This window comes from Drosophila elegans, unplaced genomic scaffold (genome assembly GCF_018152505.1).
Source record: "Drosophila elegans isolate 14027-0461.03 unplaced genomic scaffold, ASM1815250v1 contig_520, whole genome shotgun sequence".
NCBI lineage: Eukaryota > Metazoa > Arthropoda > Insecta > Diptera > Drosophilidae > Drosophila > Drosophila elegans.
In genome coordinates, this window is record NW_024545903.1 from 4,900,338 (window position 1) to 4,918,820 (window position 18,483).

Consider the following 18,483-nt stretch of genomic DNA (forward strand, 5'->3'; position numbering starts at 1 on the left):
TTAAGCGCTATTATTAGAGCACCCATTCAAGTTTTCTGCTTTCCCGATTGTTCACCACCACCACCACCACCTACAGCATGAGCATGAATATTAACTAAGCTAAACCACTGATCCTTTTGCCAGCTCTATATTGACAAACAATAACTGAAGACTTTGATTTTATAAAAACAATAAATTTGTAATTAAAATAACATAACTATAAAACATTTAAGATTGCTTGAATTAGTCAAATTTAATGAGAATAAACTAATTGAATCGGAATTCTTGGTTACTTTGAATGCTTTTCCGTTTGTTTGGCATTTAGTAGATTTGCTTCGGAAAGAATAACATCGGAATCCACTTGTTGGGCGGGCACTTTGCTCAGACTCTCGGGCAGATCGAAGGTTAGTTCCTCGGATTTCTTGAGCAGGAAGCGCTTTTCGGGATTAAGTTTGGTTTCCAGCTCCAGTCGGTCAATCAGCCAGCCTCTATCCGGCTGATGGGACGCCCAGAAGTATAGGGTTCCTGTGGATTGAATACATTAGTTACTATCTGTATTTGGATTAGGAGTCCATGGGTGTACCTTTATCTTTGCTGCCCCGCACGGAAACCTCGAAATGCGCCATCTCCGCATTGCAATTGTTGTTGGCATTAGACAGATCAATACCCGAATCCTTGATGGGCTCCCCCAGGAGACCCACAGCTCCTCGATGGTTTCGCAGTGCTTTTAGCGCCAGTTTGTAGTATTCGCAGGATCTCACCCGATCCTCCATCTTCCAGCGCATGTACATCACGGCGGATATGGAGGCCACAGCGCCGTAGACGCATATGTTTCCCAGTGTTCGGTTGGAGGGCATTCTCAGTCGCACCATTTTGCCAACGCTTTTTATTCAAACTATGCGTTGTCACTTGTGTAATATTCGTTATAGCCGGTGTCGAGTTAGAGATGACAGTCAGCCGATATTCCTTTTTGCTTTCAAATAACTGACACAAATAATCTTTAGTTTAGTTATTATTGTACTCAGTTAATCTTTAAATATTTATAATTAGCGCTATATGTGTTGGGCAATACCTTTTTTTATTAAAAAAATTCACTTGATTGTTGTTTATTTTGATATAACAGCTGACTGCTTAGTGTGACCGTACTTTTTAGCCAGGGCTGCAACGTCGCACTCACATTGTGCAGATTATACAACAAAACGTTCAGTTTTGTAAATACATTGCACTAATTTAACAGTTTTTTTGTCAATTCAAGTGACAACTTAGGAGTAAACAAAACACACAGCAAACATGAGCAACTTGACGGCGGTTTTCCAAATGATAAGGCAGCGATTGATAGCTCCAACGATAGGAAACTCCACGCGTTGTTATGCCGTCAAACCGGCGGCGCCCGGTAAGACTCCACATAAAGATCGCAATAGTTAATTAAATACATATGTAACTAATAGTAACTATATTCCAAAGCGGGCAAGAAGAAAAAGCTGGGCAAGCTGGGACCCATTATGGAAAAGAAAATCATTCCCGTGGAGACGGATGCCAATAAATTGGTCAACTATGTGTGCGGTAGCAACTACATGAAAACAGGCGAGGATGTAAAGGTAAGCAGTCTGTCCATAATTGCTAGGATATATGCTTAAATATCACCCCTCGATACAGATCAAACCGGATTCTGAGTATCCCGACTGGCTGTGGTCCCTGAACACCCAAGGCATCATCCCGCTGGACGAGCTGGATCCCAATTCCAAGCAGTACTGGCGCCGCCTGAGGAAAATGGCTCTGCGGCGCAACAACCAACTGTCCAAGCTCAAGAAGTTCTAGGTGTTATTATTGATCGTTTATCGTTTACTTTGGAGACTCGACCACGACCCTCAAGGCGACCCATGTTGTTTGCCATGCTCTCCTGAGCAACAAGTGTGTAAACACTATGTTTTCCCTTTAAAAAACAAACCGCAAATACATTTTTCCTTATCAATAATCGTGGTGATGCTATAAAAGTCGTGCAGTTGCGGGTTACATGAAATCAGTGATTAAGAAATGTGGCACGGATATTGTCTGGTTTTGCTCCTCCTCGGGGCAAACTCAATCGCACAGCAGAAATCTACAAGTAAGTAGGAGTTATCCCTTTACCCCGGATTATCAGAGTAATCCTCTTGCAGAGCATGTTGTCTGCTACCAGGGAACTTGGTCTGTTTATCGACCTGGTCTGGGCAAGTTCGGCGTGGAGAACATCGATCCGTTCCTGTGCACCCACTTGATCTACGCCTTCCTGGGCATCGAGGAGACGGGTCAGCTGCGGGTGATTGACGCCTACTTGGATCTCGAGGATAACTCTGGTCGCGGCAATATCAAAAGCTTCAATGCCCTCAAGCTAAAGAATCCCGTGCTCAAGACTTTGGTGGCGGTGGGTGGTTGGAACGAGGGTTCCAAACGGTTCTCTATAGTGGCCGGAGATCCCGTGAAGCGAGCCAAGTTCGTGGACGATGTGGTCAGGTTCTTGCAGCGCCATGGTTTCGATGGCCTAGATCTGGACTGGGAGTATCCCGACCAGCGTCACAGTCTGCAGAACGATGATCGCTCTAACTACATTACGTTTTTGAAGGAGCTGAAAGAGGGGTAAGCTAAGGAGATGATCGAGCATCTTTGACCACTAAAATGTAACCCATTCCTAGCCTGGAACCCTTTGGCTTCATGCTCAGTGCCGCTGTGGGATCAGCCCAGTTCTCCGCTGAAATATCTTACGACATTCCGGCCATTGTTCCGTATCTGGATCTGATCAACGTGATGGCCTATGACCTGCACGGTCCTTGGGACGAAGTGGTGGGCATCAATGCTCCCCTGTACGCCGCTGCCAGTGATGCCAGCGATTCAACCGGCCGGAAACAGCAGCTTAACGTGGACGCCATAGTCAAGTACTGGCTGCTGGCAGGTGCTCCGCCAGAGAAACTGGTCCTTGGGGTGCCCTTCTACGGACGCACCTTCACTTTGACCACCGCCGAGGGCAACCAGCCAGGATCTCCGCATATTGGCAAGGGAATTGCGGGGAATTACTCCCGCGAACCAGGTGTCCTGGGCTACAACGAGCTCTGCGAGCTCATGCAGCAGGAGGAGTGGACCCAGAAGTGGGAGTCCGAACAGCAGGTGCCCTATGCCTTCAGGCAGCGCCAGTGGGTGGGCTACGAGGATGCGCGTAGCCTGTCGCTCAAGGCGCAGTATGTGATGGACCACCATCTGGCAGGCATCATGATCTGGTCCCTGGAGTCGGACGACTTCCATGGCACTTGTGGCCAACAGAGTTATCCGCTGCTGCACGAAATCAACCGCGTGCTCTTCGGCGGCAAAACTCCTTCTGGTTTGACCAACGAGTCGAACGAGGACAAGCCCAGTGAGGAGTTCTGCTGCCCGGCTGGTGCTCCTGAGGGATATGTTCGTGACCCGGAAAACTGCTCCAAGTTTTACTACTGCAGTGGCGGGAACACCCACAGTTTTGACTGTCCCAGTGGACTAAGTTTTGACCTGAACACCAATAGCTGCGATTACTCCGGCTCAGTAAAATGCTAGCCTTTGTTTCCCCAATCGAGTTATCTGTATTTATGGGATCTAGTCAACTATCTTGAGGTTCAGCGGCATGTTCTTGAAGTTGTAAACGGGCATACCCCGTCGCCAGATTACAAATTCCTTGTCACACTTGACCTCAGCGGCCGGTCGGCAGATCAACTGGACTTCGTCGAAGTACTGACCCTCGGGGCACTCGTAGTAGATCCTGTCTCCGTTGCGACACTCGTAGTAGAACCGACAGTCCCAGCCATCGCGCCAGAATCCATCCTGCGGACATAGCCCACTGACCTCAGTGGTGGGCTTTTCGGTTGTGAGGGCATTCTTGTCGCCGAGGGCCGAGAAGATTACACGAAGTAAGCCATGACGCTCTCCACAAGCTCCACGAAAGTCATCCACATCGACTGTCCAGGCCATAGCGCCGCCCAATTTGTGCTTCTGCAGCAGGTGCATCTTGGCCCAGATGCTTTGTGGGTTCTCATAGCTCACCCACTGATCTCCCCTCGTGGCGTAGGGCACCTTGGCCACCGGATCGAACTTCCTCGTCCAATTGGACTCTTGCACGCACCATTCGTTGTAGGTCATAAAGCCAGCCCGGCGGGACAACTTGGTCTTTTTGCCGGGCCCTTTGCAGGGGGATCCCACCGCTGCCCGGTTGTTATCCATGGTGTAGGAACGCACAAACAGTGGGATGCCCAAGATGAGTTTCTCCGGCGCCTTTCCGTGCCCTATCCAATGTTCTATGGCATCGGTTATGCTATATTCATTCCCACGGAGCGGAGCATTGTAGGCCAGACGCAGGCGGTACGGATCCCGTTCATCGTGCAGCATCAGATGGACAAAGTCGGAGTTCTTCACTATCTGCGGGATGTTGTAACTCTCCAGGGTCCCTTTGTCCGTTCGCCCAAGCACAGCCACCATTAGTATAAACTTGTGCTCCCGAAAGCTATCGGATGGGGAAATCCTTTATAGATGATATATAGTCCCACCAGCTCTCCACTTACATTAATCCCAGCTCCTCCAGCAAGAGCACAAAGTTCTTGTGATCATCCGACTGACCGCCGCGCTGCGTGGGATAGCGCCAATCTATCTGGACGCCATCGAATCCCCACTGGTTCATGAACGCTATCATCGAGGTGCAGAAGTTGTTCCGACTAGAAGACGAGGCCACCATCCTGGAGAAACCCCTGGACTCCTCCTGCCATCCACCGGCGGTGAACAACACCTTCCTTATGCTATCAGTCTTCATATTTTTAACGCTGTTCAACATGTCTGGAAAGTTTGGGAAGATTATATTGTTCTAATTATTCCTGTTAGTTAAATGCTAGCGAAAAAACGTCTTATACTGATTGTTATTTAAATCAATAAATTCATTTTATCAATTATTAGTGGATACCAAAAGAAAAGTTTAAATTATTTTTGCTTTAAAAACTACAAAAATGTAAACAAATTAATGGGAAAATTCAATTTACCTTTCTCCAAGAGCAGATGTTTGTCAGTGATCTTCAATTCGCCGGTATCTTCATCAACACCCATGCCAGAACCAATGACCAGGTGAGTGCAAAGCCTGGAGTCCAAGTTCCAGTCAAAGAACTGACTACGTTCTTTGAAATAGTAGGAGGCCAAATCATATTGACAGAAGATGTTGTCTGCAGGAATAATCGGTTAGTTTTCCAAAGCAATGCAACAATTTCTACTTACACTCCTTTGCCGAACATCCGCAGATCAGAACTATCATTATCATTAAAATACACTTAAAAGAAGCCATGGCAAACACTAATCGTACGAACTTGAAATTTGAGTAATATTTGGCTTATTACTTCTATAAGTTTTGGTTTAATTTTATTTCCAGAACAGTTAAAGTGTTTCAAGTTCCGTGTTGTTTCTGAATGAGTTTAAAAAAAATTCACCCCAAAAAAGCACCGATAACTCGACGCATATTTATTTTACAAAAATTAATTTTTCAGCTGCCTTGTTTCGTGTTTTCATTTTAAGATTTAACATTGCAGGTAATTTTATAACTTTTTTTTAATTAAGATTTTTCGTTATATTCAAGTTTCACCTATATTTTAAGAAAAAAAACTAATGTGGTCATGGTCTACAAGGCGAGCAACTAAACATTTCTTAACATTACCTCATTTATGTGTACAAATATGCTTTCTGGTAGACAAGTCCATGAGTTGTTATTCTTTATATCATTATTTCAATATTGAAATTGAATCATATGCAGTTGCCTCATGGCCTATCTTAGACCTTTCCGTTCAGTACGCTTTCAGTGACTAAGAGTTTTCATTGTAAATATTATTATGAAAACGTTAAATCTAATCTGGATTTGGCTAGTCATAAATTTCGATTTATACGACTCCCTGTGAGGGGCCTCTTGAAAAAATATATTTCACAGATTAATGCAATTTTTGCGTATTATCATTTTCTGTTTATTTAATAGGGGCAATTGACCTCCCACTCCCAGTTGCAGTTTTTGGTGGTGAGATCAAAGTACAGTCCCTCCCCGCATTGGAAGTCGTAACGGATGCCATCGACGCACTGATAGAACGACCTGCAGCTGCCACTGAACCAGAAGTAACCATTTTCGGAGCAGTCTCCACTTCCGCCACCTCCGCCGCCACCACTTCCTCCTCCGGGAGTGGGTGCAGGAGTGGGAGCCGGGGTTACACTTCCACCGCCTCCGCTTCCGCCACCACCTCCTCCTCCGCTAACATCCTTGCCCATAGCTCGGTTCATGGTTTTCAGCAGAGGATAGGACTCGCCACAGAGGCCACGGAAATCATCCGTCTCGATGGACCACATCATGGCGCCACCCAGGTTGCGCGACTCCACCAGCTGCATCTTCATCTGGATGCTTTCGGGGTTGTCATAGCCGATCCACTGGTCGCCCTGGAAGGCATACGGAGCACCGTTCTGTTGATCGAAAACGGTCTGCCAGTTGTTCAGACAGATCTCGTGGTAGCCCAGGAAGCCATTCTCGCGGGTGTAGATGCCAGCAGATCCGGGGCCAATGCAGGATGCTCCGGGCCAGTTCTGTGAGCTGTCGGACATCTGGTAGCTGTGGCCATAGAAGCCAATGCCCAAGAGCAGTTTCTCAGCGGGGGCACCTAAACGTAAAACCCATTGGCTTAGTGCTGATACGACAGGTTACCAGGTTAAGATTGCCAAACTCACCGTGCGATAGCCAATAGTCAATGGATTCGGTAACCTCGGGCAACGGAGCATTCAGACCCAGATAACCATCCAGAGCCATGTGGAAGTCGTAGGTCATCACATTGATGAAGGTCAGGTGCTGGGAAATGGCCGGAATGTCGTAGGAGATGCTGGCCGACTTCTCGGAGGCACCCACAGCAATACCCAGTTCCAGTCCATACTTATCGTAGCTGTAGATGATTAATATCCGTTAGCCTCCATTATCCTTTCCCAAAAAGTCCCCCACTGTAGCCACTCACGTTTCCTTAATCTCACGCAGCAGGGTCACGAAGTTCTCGCGATCCGACGCAGCGCCTCCTCGCTGTCCAGGATACTCCCAGTCCAGATCCAAACCATCGAAGCCATGCTGCTGGATGAAGGCCAGGGAGCTGGCCACAAAGGTGGCTCGCTTGCCCGGATCGGCGGCCATGGCCGAGTACTTCTCGGAGCCCTCGTTCCAGCCGCCCACCACCGCCAAAATCTTTAGTTTCGGATTGCGTTGCTTCAGTGCAATCGTCTGGCTAATGAAGCCTAAATAGGGAGAAGCATAATTGTCATAATTTAAGATTAAAGCTAACTGAAACTCTGAATTAGTAGCTTACCCAGTCCATCGTCCATGTCCAGCCAGGTGTCCAGGGACTTGAACTCGCCGGCATCGCTGATTCCGAAGAAGGTGTAGCTGATGTGGGTGCACAGCGAGGGATCGATGTCCGAGGGGGTGAACTTTCCATCGCCGGGACGGTAGTTGGCCCAGGTGCCCCAATAACAGTTGATCAACTCTGCGGGAAGTATCAATTGAGACACCTATTCCTGGACAATCTGCATCGGCTACTTACTTTCACTGCTGGCCACTTGGCCGAGGCAAAGGCAAAGAGCGGCCAAAGCCCAAATCGGGAATAACTTCATGATGCCTTTAGTCGGTTAATGATCGCAATAGCTTCGTGTACTATGGGACGGCGTTTATATAGGCCACTCCCCGACCATTTCTTATCGGTACACACTGGCAATGTTGATAAATCGCCACTTCATTGTTGAAATAGAAAACAAAAGTCTAATATATTGCATTGGTTGAGGAATCCGAAACTACACAATGACCTATACCTTAACACATACCACTCATGTTTTATATTGTGCATATAAATTTCAATTTATTACCAGAATTTTAAGTGCATCCTAAGATTTGGATGATGGTATTCGTATCGTACCCCACTCGAACACCCACTTTGTCATCTTCCTGGATGGTGATTTAAAATCTGTTGCCAGCTACTTTTAGAAACCTCTTCAATAATGAAGCGTAGATAAAGTAAATACACATTCTTCTGGAACATGAATAAGAATGGCGACATTTATTGTACTATGATTTATTTATTAAGCAGGAAGAACGGTTATTGTGCAAAAGAAAACAACTAACCGGATATCGGTGCAATGATTATATACAAAGCTGTGTGAATTTAGTTGAGGAATAATTTTAAGTTTACTCAGATTTAGTTAACTACTTCAAAATTTAAAAAAATCCTACCTCGCTGTTTTTGAGTGTGAGGTCTGAAGACTATAGTGTTACCTTTATCAGAATTTTATAAATGAGTCTGCACTTTTTATTGTTTACTGCAAGGAGCAACCAGAGAAAAATGTTTATACCATAAAAAACATGAAAGAGCTCTAGGTCGAATTCCCCGACTATTATATATTCTTTACTCAGGTAACGAAATTTCAAACTAAATATACGCCAAACAGAACATCTACATCAGCGATCGCCAAGGCCACATTTAGCATAGGATAGTATTTTGCCGGCAGACAGCGTCCGAGCAGCGGCAGAGCACTTAATAACCCAATAACTTCTTAAATAATAGCTCGATTCTAAAATTCGGGTAAAACAAGAAACACTAGATACTGCGTATTTTTCTGCAAGTCATTCAATCGACTTATTCCTATCAGGAGTTTCAAGGCGGCTGGTATCATTTTTTGAAAGTCAATTCTTTGCTTTATTTAATCTCTCAAAACTGAAAAGGATTCTGGGCATCGAGATTTGAATTTTCTACTTCCTATTCGAGTTAATATACCTAAACTGTTAGAACCAAAATGAACGGTCTCAATTAAAGATTTTGATATGAGAAATTCTGGGAAATATCTTTCAACTTTTACGTTGGCAATAAACTGAAAAAAAGAGTTAACTTAGCGGATAAGTATTATAAAAAGTATTGCCGTTGGGACTAGCTAGTCTATAAAAGCATAAAACCAAAAACCTTTAAAAATTTGGACTTTTGGCTTGAAATGATTTAACCAAAAACCAATTAATTCAAATTTAAAATTTTGTAATTTTTAAACATTTATTCTTGTTTATTCGGAATCCGCCTTTACCAACGCAGCTTCCTGTTGATGGTCTTGAGCAGAGGATAGGTCTCGCCGCAGTTGCCGCGGTAGTCGTCGGTCTCCAACGACCAGATCATGGCTCCGCCCAGATTGTTGCGCAGGGCGAAGTCCATCTTGTACTGCACGCTGAGCACGTTGTCGAAGCTCACCCACTGGTCGCCGGAGTAGGCGTACGGAGCGGCATTGTTGTAGTCGAAGACGGTGTGCCAGTTGTTCTGGCAGATCTCGTTGTAGCCCAGATATCCGGTGGAGCCGGTGTAGGAGCCAGCGGCACCCTCGCCGCGGCACGGTGCTCCTGGCCAGTTCTGGGAGGAGTCGGACAGCTGGAAGGAGCGTCCGTACATGCCGACGCCGAGGATCAGCTTGTGGGCCGGCGCACCCTGGCTCATCCAGAAGTAGATGGCGTTCTCCACGGCCCACTGGGGGGCATTGAAACCGGTCTGGCCATCGGAGGCCATGGCGAAGTCGTAGGTCATCACGTTGATGAAGTCGACGTGCTGGGCAATGTTGGCGATCTCGTAGGAGCCACTGGCAAGCGACTCACCGGCACCCACAGCAATGCCCAACTCATAGCCATAGGGAGCGAAGCTATGGAACAAACCCAATCATTTCGGAGGCCTCCAAGAGTGGAACTAGTACTCACGCTTCCTTAATCTCGCGCAGCAGGGTCACAAAGTTGGAGCGATCGTTCCAGTTGCCGCCACGCTGGTTGGGATACTCCCAGTCCAAGTCCAGGCCATCGAATCCATTGTTGCGCAGCAGGTTCAGGGCCGAGTTGATGAAGTTCTGGCGCTTGTACCAGTCGCCTGCCATCGAGGAGTACTTGGTGGAGCCCTCGTTCCAGCCGCCCACGACGGCCAGGACCTTCAGGTTGGAGTTCTGATGCTTCAGACCCACGGCCTGGCTGATGAAGCCCAGATCGTAGTCCAGCCAGGTGTCCAGCGACACAATCTCGCCGCTGTCGTTGATGCCGAAGAAGGAGTAGCTCAAATGGGTGCATAGGCCGGCATCGATGTTGGACACATCGAACTTGCCACTGCCGCTGCGGTAGTTGGCCCAGGTGCCCCAGTAACAGTTGACGATGCCTGCATTAGCACAACGTTATACGGACTTAGGATCACCTAACCCCCCAATAGACTAATACTTACGTTCAGCACCGATCACCTGGCCCAGGCAGAGGACTGCTAGTAGTGCAAATAACTTTGCCATTGCAAGGAATGCTTGCAGAGTTCGGTTTCTTCAAGGTATTTATACCATTCTCCGCTTACCTTATCAATGACCTTATCAGTCGCAGCAACTGCTCCACTCCACATGTCTGGCAAATTTATTAACGCTTCGTCGCGTGCTTCTTGCTTTGAATTTTTGATATTTATACCTGGTGCTCGTATCTGTATCTCAAGCTTAGATTCGTTTTGGTTTAATATCCCTTGAGTTGTAAATTCTCTCAAGAGGTACTTCAGTATTTAAAACTCACTTTATTTTTTTTTTTACTCTTTTTACTCGGTATTTGCGGAGTGTAAGGGTACATTCAATTCGTTGGAAACAAAAGTCAGCTACTGTATTGCTTACAGGCATTTTACCCTATTATAAGGTAAATCCCAAAAAATTTGATATCCCTTTCTTTATTATTTTATAATAACCATAATAAAAATAAAAAAATGCCAAAGCTTTTTATTTTTAAATTTTTAATTTTAATTTTTAAACGCTGTTTTTTTAATTTCGCTTCTGCTCAAGTTAGGAAAGCAAGTCAAAGACGACCTATAAGACTTTTTTATTTTAAGAAGAGTAATAAAATTGGTGAATTATTCTTAGAGAAATTTTGTAAGTAATAAGTATCTTCGTGTAGGGACAATCAACATCATTTTGTTACTGGTCGTTCGAAGGTTGCCTAAAACACTTTCTGTCTAACCGTATTCTAACTCTATGCTATTTGAAACCCAGGTGTTTAAATGGACAAGATGATAATTCTTGCTGGTCACTAAGCCGTAATCTTCTCCTTTTATCATAAAATCACACGACTTCTTTTTATCTTTCCACAATAGTAAAATCAAACTGGAACAATAGTACGAATCGAGAATTGACCAAAAATATTATGTTTAAATTTTGTTTTTGATTTAGTCAATTTTACCTTAAATAAACAAATAAATGCTTTCTTTAATAATACTGTTAACTAAACAGCTATTGTTATTGTACTGAGTAATAAAAAATGTCACAGAAGAATTTTTTGTTTGCTTGTAAATTCTTTGTGACCTGCTTAGAATCTTTTAAAAGTGTTAAAAGTGCTTTTTTTGCCTATTTTTAGATTTTATGGGAGGCTTATATGTTCATTGAAACGTGATTAGCGAAAAAGATTTTCATTGAGTAGAAGTAAATTATATTAAATGAACTTGAATCTTATCATTCCAATTTGCTTCAGATTAATTTCATAAAATTCGGATTAGATGTTGATAACTCCCATAAGTATGAATAACTTCTGGCCGTGTAGAGCTCCAGTGTCTCCAGATAAACTGCCCCTCACTATCCCGCTTCAACTCATCACCCAAGAATCCGCTCCGTCCAGCTATAGCTTAGATAGCTTTAGCTTTGGGTTTTCTTTTGTGATCCAGTAATAACCGATTACATCATACATAACTCCGTAAAAAAAAATTTTGGAATACTAAAACATTTGAAATTTATACTGATTCAGCCCCACTTAGTTTTGTGTTACCCAGTATATTCAAACTAAAAAGATATACTGATATACAGTATATAAAAACTAAATAAAGAAATAAATAAATAACTTTGATATTGCATATACCAATTTAAATGTGATATGTTATTTTCTTAAACATATTTATTGTTTATTAATCAATTTGGGTGAACAAAATAATAACCTTTTCGGCATCGAATAGAGATTCTTCAACAATATTGAGTAGAAATGCAAATGCAAATATAAATAAAATTTTGCGCCCAGTTTAACTGTAAAACGCTCAGGCTAACAATTGTGTTTTAGTGCGTTGGACATCATGGATTTGACCCAGGACTTAGTTGGCCACGTAGATCTCGAACTCCTTGTAGGCCAGCTCCTCGCCGCCGTACGGGATGTAGCAGCATCCGTGCGAGGGCTGCACCTTGCCCACGGTGATGGTACCGTCGTGGGTGGCGCGTCCGATGAAGAGCGGCTCGCCCTCAGCGGTCTCGCCGGCGGGCAGAGCGTTGGCCGGAATGTTTCCGGCATCCATGGGCACCCACTGTCCTCCGGCGGCGCAGAGCACCTCGTACTCGCCGTGTCCGTGCTCCCCGCCTCCGTAGGCCACGTAGGTAACGCCGTGCGATGGGTGCAGCTTGCCGGGAATCAGGTCACCCTCGTGACGGGCACGGGCGATGTACAGCTGCTCGCTGCTATCGAATCCTCCCTCCAGGGCGTTAGGCGGAACCTCTCCGTTGGCGGCAGCCACCCAACATCCTGGTCCGCTTCCGGTGGGCGCGGCGAAGCCCATTACGGGCGCCGAGGGAGTAGGCTCTGCGGAGAAAGGATTGGAATAGAATTAGAATTTCATACAAACCATAAGATAGAATACTCTTAAAAAATGTGAATTCTTTAATCGGTATCTTTACCCATATTATAAACTACTCTTCCCTAAAGAGATTATGTGATTATTCAAGGCAGATCATTATTTCAAGGCTTATCTTAAATGCCAGATAAAATAAACAAATGTCTTAAAACCTTTCCAAAGCTTACTTTGCATTTTATATGAAGATCCTACCTTCAAATATAAATAATAAATAATAATAATTTCATTAAGCGTAGTTGTTCTTGGTAGGAAGACAATGTTTACATTGTACAACTAAACGACAACACATTATCCAAACAGAACGAAAGGTAAACTAATCAGAGGGAAAAAAAAAACACTTGTGCTATTGTTTTGCCTCTAAATGGGTGTAACTGGGCGTAAACTCACCATCCAGCTGCCAGGACCCGCTGGCACCCCATCCCGTGCAGATGCCGACGAAGTTGACTGGGAACAGACTGCCGGCGTCGTAGGAAAGAAAGGCGGCGGCATCGCCTTCGCGGCCCACGGTGATGACATTGTCATACCAGCGCACCCAGAAGCCACGGAACTCTCCGGCGTCCAGGATACCCGGTGTGGGCACCTCGGCCACCTCGGGCTTTTGGCGGTCCTTGCGGATCACCGACTTGGTGTTTTCCCAACCTCCCAGGAAGATCTCGTAGATCGGACCGTTCTCCTCGGGAGCGGGTGTGAGTGCCAAGTGGGCATCTTTGGGAGAACGCACCTTGAAGGTGAACACTCCACCGCTGGCCGGGAAGAATTGGTATTCCAACTTATCGGGGGTGTTGATTTCTGCAAACAAGACGGCGAAAAGAAGATTAGTGCTACATTTAAGAGGAAACTGTACCCAGCCTCCCCCGTTTTCAGAGGCAACTGTACCCAAAATATGTGCGAGATGGGAATATTTTGAGGTTTGTTTTATCAACCTCAAACATCTCCCGCAAATCACGGGAAAAGTGTTGTCATAAAAAATACTTGAGCTGGAAAGAATTCGTTGCTATTTATATGTTTGGGCCGTTGCAGATACATATCTGAATGTTTAGCGTTTGTTTTTGTTTTCGCTACTTCATTAGCGCCATTCGCATGATGTCATTTAGATCGCCATCGGTTCTTTGCTATAAAAACATTCTAGCTAATTCCACTCAAGCTCAATTCCGAGTTCTGAGCCGGCTTTACGGGGTCTCGAGCGACAAACATTTGCCTAGATATATGTATAGTTGTATAGTTGTGCTTTTTGTTTTCGCCAGATAGCACGAATTGTTTCCCAAGCAACATTTTTTCGCATGACATCATTATAGGTGCATCTCTCGTCTGACCCTCGGTTCACCATCGCGGTATTCTTATTGATTATTACCAGAGTTCAAGGCGTATAATAGTGACTCATCACAGCTGATACAAATTTTTGGGCATCTTGGTGTATGACCGCATCGAAAATCAATTTAGTAGGTCATAAATAATACTAAAAAGGCGGCAGCGAAGTCCAAAAGTTGTTGTACTGTCTGCGTATTCCCGTTAATTGAATTTAGATGATCACAAGGTGAAAGTTCTGTTAAAAACGCCATGCATATATTTTATCTGGTAGAAACTCAACACAGATAAAGAATTTCTATAATTTATTTACTTCTGATGTTTCGATTCTAGGAATATGTTGACACAATTCAATTTTGGTCGAGGGCCAAAAGTTTCGTTCTTTGGTCCGCGTCTCTTCCTACGTTTGAATTCACCCAATTATCCATTCCATTATCCAACTGGTCTAGGCACTCCACCCACTTGGGAACTCACCAATTGGCATGGTTGCTGCTTCCACTTAACGTTGTTCGGTTACTGAGATTCTGATTCAAACTGCCGCAATGGAGCCCAAATACCGGCGAGGTAAGCCCTGCTAAAAAAAAGAGGCACTGCGAGAATAAAAGCTCGACAAGCTTTTGGCCTCTCTTTCAATTTGTGTGAGATCGATGTCTATCTAGAAAGTAGTCGATTGACTGTACTAGCTTGAAATGGTGACCTATTACCAAAGAGTCCTAGCGTTCATTGCTACACCTTATTACAAGAGCTTTACTTTAATTGAAATATGTAAACACCATATTAACCCAGAATCTTTCAAAAACTCATGAAAATTTTGAATTAATAATATCAGATCTAAAAACAAATAAAAATGCATATCTTAAAGTTAAAATAAGATTTTCCTTACAATGTTTGTTATATTTTAAAGTCCAAACCATTTTGAATAGAGTATGCAATCTGTGGATTAGGCTTCGTACCTAGTTTTGCCTAGCACGTCAATGACTCACGTTGACTCAAAAGCTACTGCTGATGTCATCAAGACCAGCAGGAAGCTTTTTCAATGCTGAAATGCTCTAGCAAAGGGATTGATAATTTTTTCTCTCCGCTTGCCAATGATTTACATATTTATGTTAAATTCAACAATTATAACACTAGCCCTAAATAAGTCAGATACGCAATAAATGGGTTTTGGACCGAAAATACTTTTGAAATATATTAAAATATAAAAACATTGGAAATTTACAATATTTATAATATTTATTTAGGCAAGCACGAGCAACTAAGAGACTGGGATTGCTAGGAGCTGCAATTCAACGAGAACATTGGTAATATTAATTTTACGATTTCCTGGTTGATAGGGTACTTCTACTTCGATGATCCTGTTTTTCTGATTCTGTGTTTACTCTTTTTATTATGTTTGGCGTTGTTGTCGTCACTTGTTTTGGCGTCATGTGCCGGTTTTAGTTTGTGTTGTCACATGGCTAACCAAACCAGGGCATCCAAAGCTATTGCCAATGATTTCGCCGTAAGGGTCTAAAATGTCAATGCTGACATAATGGTTTTAACAATAGTAAATACATAGGTTTTCCAACCGGTCATTATTTATTTATTGCGGTATTAAAGTGTCATATTGTAGCATACTTTTGGGGCACCAAATATATGATTTGTAAGTGCTATGGACCAACATTGTTAGCGTTACGCTTCTTTTCCCATCTTTTGCGGGGGTTTGCGAATTATCTTTCTTTACGTCACTGCTGCTTTGTTCATGGCCTCTTGGGTTCTCAATGTCAGTCGGGTTTCTTTCCTCTCGCCAGACGGTCGCATTTTTTTATTACGAAAAGTGCATGCGCAGAACGTGTCTACGAACGGAAATAGTGTAAAATAAACAAATTGTTATTTACGTTCACAGAAACTGCTAGCCGTGCCAAATTGTCTTGTGATAAGAGTAGATCAATTGCTCACACCGTGTTTCTGTGGGTATTTATATCGGAGACACCTGAATACACACCCAAACAAACTTTACACAATGGCAGACGAGTAAACAAACAATGCACTGCTTATAAATGGATCCTTTTATTGTTAATTTTAGTGATTAACATTATCATTTTTCTGTGGGGCTTAGGATTTCACTCTGTTTGATGGAGCGTTGCATCAGTGCCTAACAAGAAATACAGAAAAATGTGCATTTACGCCGCTGTAATACGAAATTGTTGAGTTTAGGTTAACTAGAATACCAGCTGTTGAGATTACATTAAATTAAATGGCTTATTTATGTCTTAGTAAGAACTAATGGTTAAGTCAAGTTAATAAGCCTAGTAAAAATAAATTTAAATAAGCTAATTGCCTTGTTCTATGATCTTAAAGAAGTGAAAGTTAAGAATATTAACTAAATAATTTTAGTTATAGTGGCTGTTATAGTCTACTGCATAAAAGAACGTATTAAAAAAATGAAAGAGGGGCGAGAAAACTAGAGCCGGTACGATAATTAATAGCTGCATGGACACAAGGATTATTTCATCATCTATTTCTTGTCTTTCATACAACTTTCAAACAGAATTCACTTTTTCCACTGACGAGCCCCCAAAATGTATATTGCGCAGATAAGCGGACAAAACAAGTTAACTTTGTTTACACTTTCCCATTTAGTTTTATTGCTCGACTGGCGTAACATTATGACCTCTGGAATGCTGTACCATCAGAATACTTGCCTTGAGTTGCCATTCAATTAAGAGAAATATTCACTCGTTATTCAGTGCCAAATTGAAATAAATTAATTCGATTCAATTAACATTTCCGCCCCCGACTTTTGCGACATTTCAAGAGACAAGTGTAAATCTGGATGAACTCACTCAATTGAATCTAATTGGGCCCAGTACCAGCCTCCGACCACAGGATTCTCTCGAAAGTGTCAACAGCCAATTGAGCTGGCCTAGGGCAATCAACTTTGTATTAACCCTAGGTAGAAATGACAGCAAATGGCTATTTTATTTTATTTCATAGTTTTTTTTAATTTTTTGATTAATTTAATATTTGTTTTTAAACACCATAAGATTTCTTAAAATCTAGGTTTAGACGCAGATGCGCACTGTCTGGTAACGAAAGGAAAAGTAAAAAAATGAGCAACGATAACGTTAAATCGCTTTATCGCGTATACGCCCCATAGGGCCACGTGAAAGATAAATTGTTTTTATGAAATCATTCAGCCATACAAACACCAAATCAGCTGAAAACATAAAAATAAACTTAAACTTATGTTTGTGTAGGTAATACTGTCTGTGTGCTTGACGAGCCCTCAATACTTGTAGTCCAATATGAGTTTTACGTTTTTGTACAAACATATGTATGTATTTGTATTTCCGTTAAATGAAAAAAAAAAACAGGTTTTATTTTTCTCTTACGATCAAAACATCAAATAAAAAAGGTAACTGATCGTGATTGGCCACTTATTCCGATTGATTTGACTTCGGAACCCTTTGATATTTATATTTACCCTGGTGATTAATGCAACTCCCGTTCGATAATGGAGTTGTTGGCCTGTTGTTCTGATAAGTTATCTTTTGTCTCTCTTTTGCTTTCGTATGCAGGTGTACGTGTGTGTGTGTTCGAGTGGTTGCCCAAAGGTCACAGTCGAAGGTCGTTGGTATTTTGAGATGAAACGTGCTGGTGTTTGGGCGAAACTTGGCAGTCACTAAAGAGTCTATAGACTTAGACTGGCATAATTTCGGAACCGGTTTGTCTGGCAAAAAAGGGAGGCAGACAGTCTCCTCCTTCGACAATTGGCAAGGGCACCTTGGGAATGACTCAAAAATGCGACAAACTTATACATGCATTAAAACAATTTATGTTAGCTTCCTAAACATTTTGTTTTGGTCTGTCGCCGATTTTACTGTCAACACGTCACTTTTAAAGTGCATTTGCAAATTGCATTTTAGGAGAATGGGGGGTGTTGCGAAAAAGAGAGGTAGAAAAGAGTGGACAAAGTTCGAAAAAAAGGGGAAGTATGTGTGTAGAGTGTAAAAGCGAGGGAGAGACGATGGATAGAGAAAAAGTACCCGCTGACGCACGTCACACACACTAAAAGCGATCTGGTAAATTTCCCTGTCCCAGCTTTGTATTTTGAGGGAGCGGACTTTTATCACAGCAAGAGAAACCAACACTACTCGCTCTCATTTTTTTCACAAGCACGTTCGCCATCAGCTGTCATTTTACACTGGCAAAAATTATTGAAATTATTGAACCTCTAACTACTGTGATTTTATGAGTAGTGCAAATATAAAATGAATCATTATTATTTGGAGAGTTTTGTCAAATTTTACGTCATCTAGTTTGTTTTTACTGTTGATGTTTTTAAAACAAACCTGAATCATTACATAAATTATCTTATAATTTACACATTCATTCTAGTGATTCAAAACGGTATATACATAAATAAATAAACGGTATAAAATAAATTTTGTGTATATGAATCTTACATTTTCTTGGGCTATATAAGGTTAGCGGCTCGAGTAAATTAAGTCTTATTAAAGAATTGTGTTTCATGTTATAGGTT

General features: G+C 42.9%; 7 protein-coding genes across 7 annotated transcripts; 2 read left to right on the plus strand and 5 right to left on the minus strand.

The window, feature by feature from the left end:
- Window positions 1–152: 152 nt before the first annotated feature.
- Window positions 153–954, minus strand: LOC108145488. Its single transcript, XM_017270945.2, has 2 exons — window positions 563–954; window positions 153–504 (listed from the first exon to the last, which is right to left on the minus strand). Exons 1-2 carry the CDS (start codon window positions 849–851, stop codon window positions 269–271), a joined length of 525 nt encoding a protein of 174 aa, XP_017126434.1. The 5' UTR covers window positions 852–954; the 3' UTR covers window positions 153–268.
- A 188-nt stretch (window positions 955–1,142) lies between these two features.
- LOC108145489 (39S ribosomal protein L54, mitochondrial) lies at window positions 1,143–1,954 on the plus strand. Its single transcript, XM_017270946.2, has 3 exons — window positions 1,143–1,372; window positions 1,444–1,577; window positions 1,636–1,954. The coding sequence occupies exons 1-3, from the start codon at window positions 1,270–1,272 to the stop codon at window positions 1,795–1,797; spliced, it is 399 nt and encodes a 132-aa protein (XP_017126435.1). The 5' UTR covers window positions 1,143–1,269; the 3' UTR covers window positions 1,798–1,954.
- A 36-nt stretch (window positions 1,955–1,990) lies between these two features.
- Window positions 1,991–3,552, plus strand: LOC108145485 (chitinase-3-like protein 1). The gene is made up of 3 exons (XM_017270941.1): window positions 1,991–2,083; window positions 2,136–2,592; window positions 2,649–3,552. Exons 1-3 carry the CDS (start codon window positions 2,014–2,016, stop codon window positions 3,535–3,537), a joined length of 1,416 nt encoding a protein of 471 aa, XP_017126430.1. The 5' UTR covers window positions 1,991–2,013; the 3' UTR covers window positions 3,538–3,552.
- LOC108145486 (chitinase-3-like protein 1) lies at window positions 3,540–5,436 on the minus strand. Its single transcript, XM_017270943.2, has 4 exons — window positions 5,233–5,436; window positions 5,004–5,180; window positions 4,536–4,803; window positions 3,540–4,477 (listed from the first exon to the last, which is right to left on the minus strand). The coding sequence occupies exons 1-4, from the start codon at window positions 5,297–5,299 to the stop codon at window positions 3,577–3,579; spliced, it is 1,413 nt and encodes a 470-aa protein (XP_017126432.1). The 5' UTR covers window positions 5,300–5,436; the 3' UTR covers window positions 3,540–3,576.
- A 506-nt stretch (window positions 5,437–5,942) lies between these two features.
- LOC108145338 (acidic mammalian chitinase) lies at window positions 5,943–7,650 on the minus strand. Its single transcript, XM_017270727.2, has 5 exons — window positions 7,566–7,650; window positions 7,332–7,508; window positions 6,990–7,260; window positions 6,712–6,920; window positions 5,943–6,644 (listed from the first exon to the last, which is right to left on the minus strand). Exons 1-5 carry the CDS (start codon window positions 7,633–7,635, stop codon window positions 5,971–5,973), a joined length of 1,401 nt encoding a protein of 466 aa, XP_017126216.2. The 5' UTR covers window positions 7,636–7,650; the 3' UTR covers window positions 5,943–5,970.
- Window positions 7,651–9,037: 1,387 nt separating this feature from the next.
- Window positions 9,038–10,319, minus strand: LOC121467692 (acidic mammalian chitinase). Its single transcript, XM_041709862.1, has 3 exons — window positions 10,248–10,319; window positions 9,743–10,184; window positions 9,038–9,687 (listed from the first exon to the last, which is right to left on the minus strand). The coding sequence occupies exons 1-3, from the start codon at window positions 10,306–10,308 to the stop codon at window positions 9,084–9,086; spliced, it is 1,107 nt and encodes a 368-aa protein (XP_041565796.1). The 5' UTR covers window positions 10,309–10,319; the 3' UTR covers window positions 9,038–9,083.
- A 1,580-nt stretch (window positions 10,320–11,899) lies between these two features.
- LOC108145539 (C3 and PZP-like alpha-2-macroglobulin domain-containing protein 8) lies at window positions 11,900–14,544 on the minus strand. Its single transcript, XM_017271039.2, has 3 exons — window positions 14,433–14,544; window positions 13,041–13,442; window positions 11,900–12,601 (listed from the first exon to the last, which is right to left on the minus strand). Exons 1-3 carry the CDS (start codon window positions 14,440–14,442, stop codon window positions 12,123–12,125), a joined length of 891 nt encoding a protein of 296 aa, XP_017126528.1. The 5' UTR covers window positions 14,443–14,544; the 3' UTR covers window positions 11,900–12,122.
- Between the last annotated feature and the right edge of the window lie 3,939 nt (window positions 14,545–18,483).

What these genes read in the sequence shown, in the direction of transcription:
- LOC108145338 (XM_017270727.2), bottom strand. Translation starts at nt 7,635, where the DNA reads ATGAAGTTATTCCCGATTTGGGCTTTGGCCGCTCTTTGCCTTTGCCTC. An exon ending in CCAAGTGGCCAGCAGTGAAA is followed by an intron (nt 7,509 to 7,565) that starts GTAAGTAGCCGA and finishes TACTTCCCGCAG; the next exon opens with AGTTGATCAACTGTTATTGG. An exon ending in CTGCGTGAGATTAAGGAAAC is followed by an intron (nt 6,921 to 6,989) that starts GTGAGTGGCTAC and finishes AATCATCTACAG; the next exon opens with CTACGATAAGTATGGACTGG.
- LOC108145539 (XM_017271039.2), bottom strand. An exon ending in CGGGTCCTGGCAGCTGGATG is followed by an intron (nt 12,602 to 13,040) that starts GTGAGTTTACGC and finishes CTTTCTCCGCAG; the next exon opens with AGCCTACTCCCTCGGCGCCC.
- LOC108145489 (XM_017270946.2), top strand. Translation starts at nt 1,270, where the DNA reads ATGAGCAACTTGACGGCGGTTTTCCAAATGATAAGGCAGCGATTGATA. An exon ending in CGTCAAACCGGCGGCGCCCG is followed by an intron (nt 1,373 to 1,443) that starts GTAAGACTCCAC and finishes TATATTCCAAAG; the next exon opens with CGGGCAAGAAGAAAAAGCTG. An exon ending in AAACAGGCGAGGATGTAAAG is followed by an intron (nt 1,578 to 1,635) that starts GTAAGCAGTCTG and finishes CCCTCGATACAG; the next exon opens with ATCAAACCGGATTCTGAGTA.
- LOC108145486 (XM_017270943.2), bottom strand. Translation starts at nt 5,299, where the DNA reads ATGGCTTCTTTTAAGTGTATTTTAATGATAATGATAGTTCTGATCTGC. An exon ending in CGGATGTTCGGCAAAGGAGT is followed by an intron (nt 5,181 to 5,232) that starts GTAAGTAGAAAT and finishes TTATTCCTGCAG; the next exon opens with ACAACATCTTCTGTCAATAT. An exon ending in ACATCTGCTCTTGGAGAAAG is followed by an intron (nt 4,804 to 5,003) that starts GTAAATTGAATT and finishes CAAACTTTCCAG; the next exon opens with ACATGTTGAACAGCGTTAAA.
- LOC108145485 (XM_017270941.1), top strand. Translation starts at nt 2,014, where the DNA reads ATGTGGCACGGATATTGTCTGGTTTTGCTCCTCCTCGGGGCAAACTCA. An exon ending in CGCACAGCAGAAATCTACAA is followed by an intron (nt 2,084 to 2,135) that starts GTAAGTAGGAGT and finishes ATCCTCTTGCAG; the next exon opens with AGCATGTTGTCTGCTACCAG. An exon ending in TTGAAGGAGCTGAAAGAGGG is followed by an intron (nt 2,593 to 2,648) that starts GTAAGCTAAGGA and finishes ACCCATTCCTAG; the next exon opens with CCTGGAACCCTTTGGCTTCA.
- LOC108145488 (XM_017270945.2), bottom strand. Translation starts at nt 851, where the DNA reads ATGGTGCGACTGAGAATGCCCTCCAACCGAACACTGGGAAACATATGC. An exon ending in GCGGGGCAGCAAAGATAAAG is followed by an intron (nt 505 to 562) that starts GTACACCCATGG and finishes TTCAATCCACAG; the next exon opens with GAACCCTATACTTCTGGGCG.
- LOC121467692 (XM_041709862.1), bottom strand. Translation starts at nt 10,308, where the DNA reads ATGGCAAAGTTATTTGCACTACTAGCAGTCCTCTGCCTGGGCCAGGTG. An exon ending in CCAGGTGATCGGTGCTGAAC is followed by an intron (nt 10,185 to 10,247) that starts GTAAGTATTAGT and finishes GTGCTAATGCAG; the next exon opens with GCATCGTCAACTGTTACTGG. An exon ending in CTGCGCGAGATTAAGGAAGC is followed by an intron (nt 9,688 to 9,742) that starts GTGAGTACTAGT and finishes TTTGTTCCATAG; the next exon opens with CTTCGCTCCCTATGGCTATG.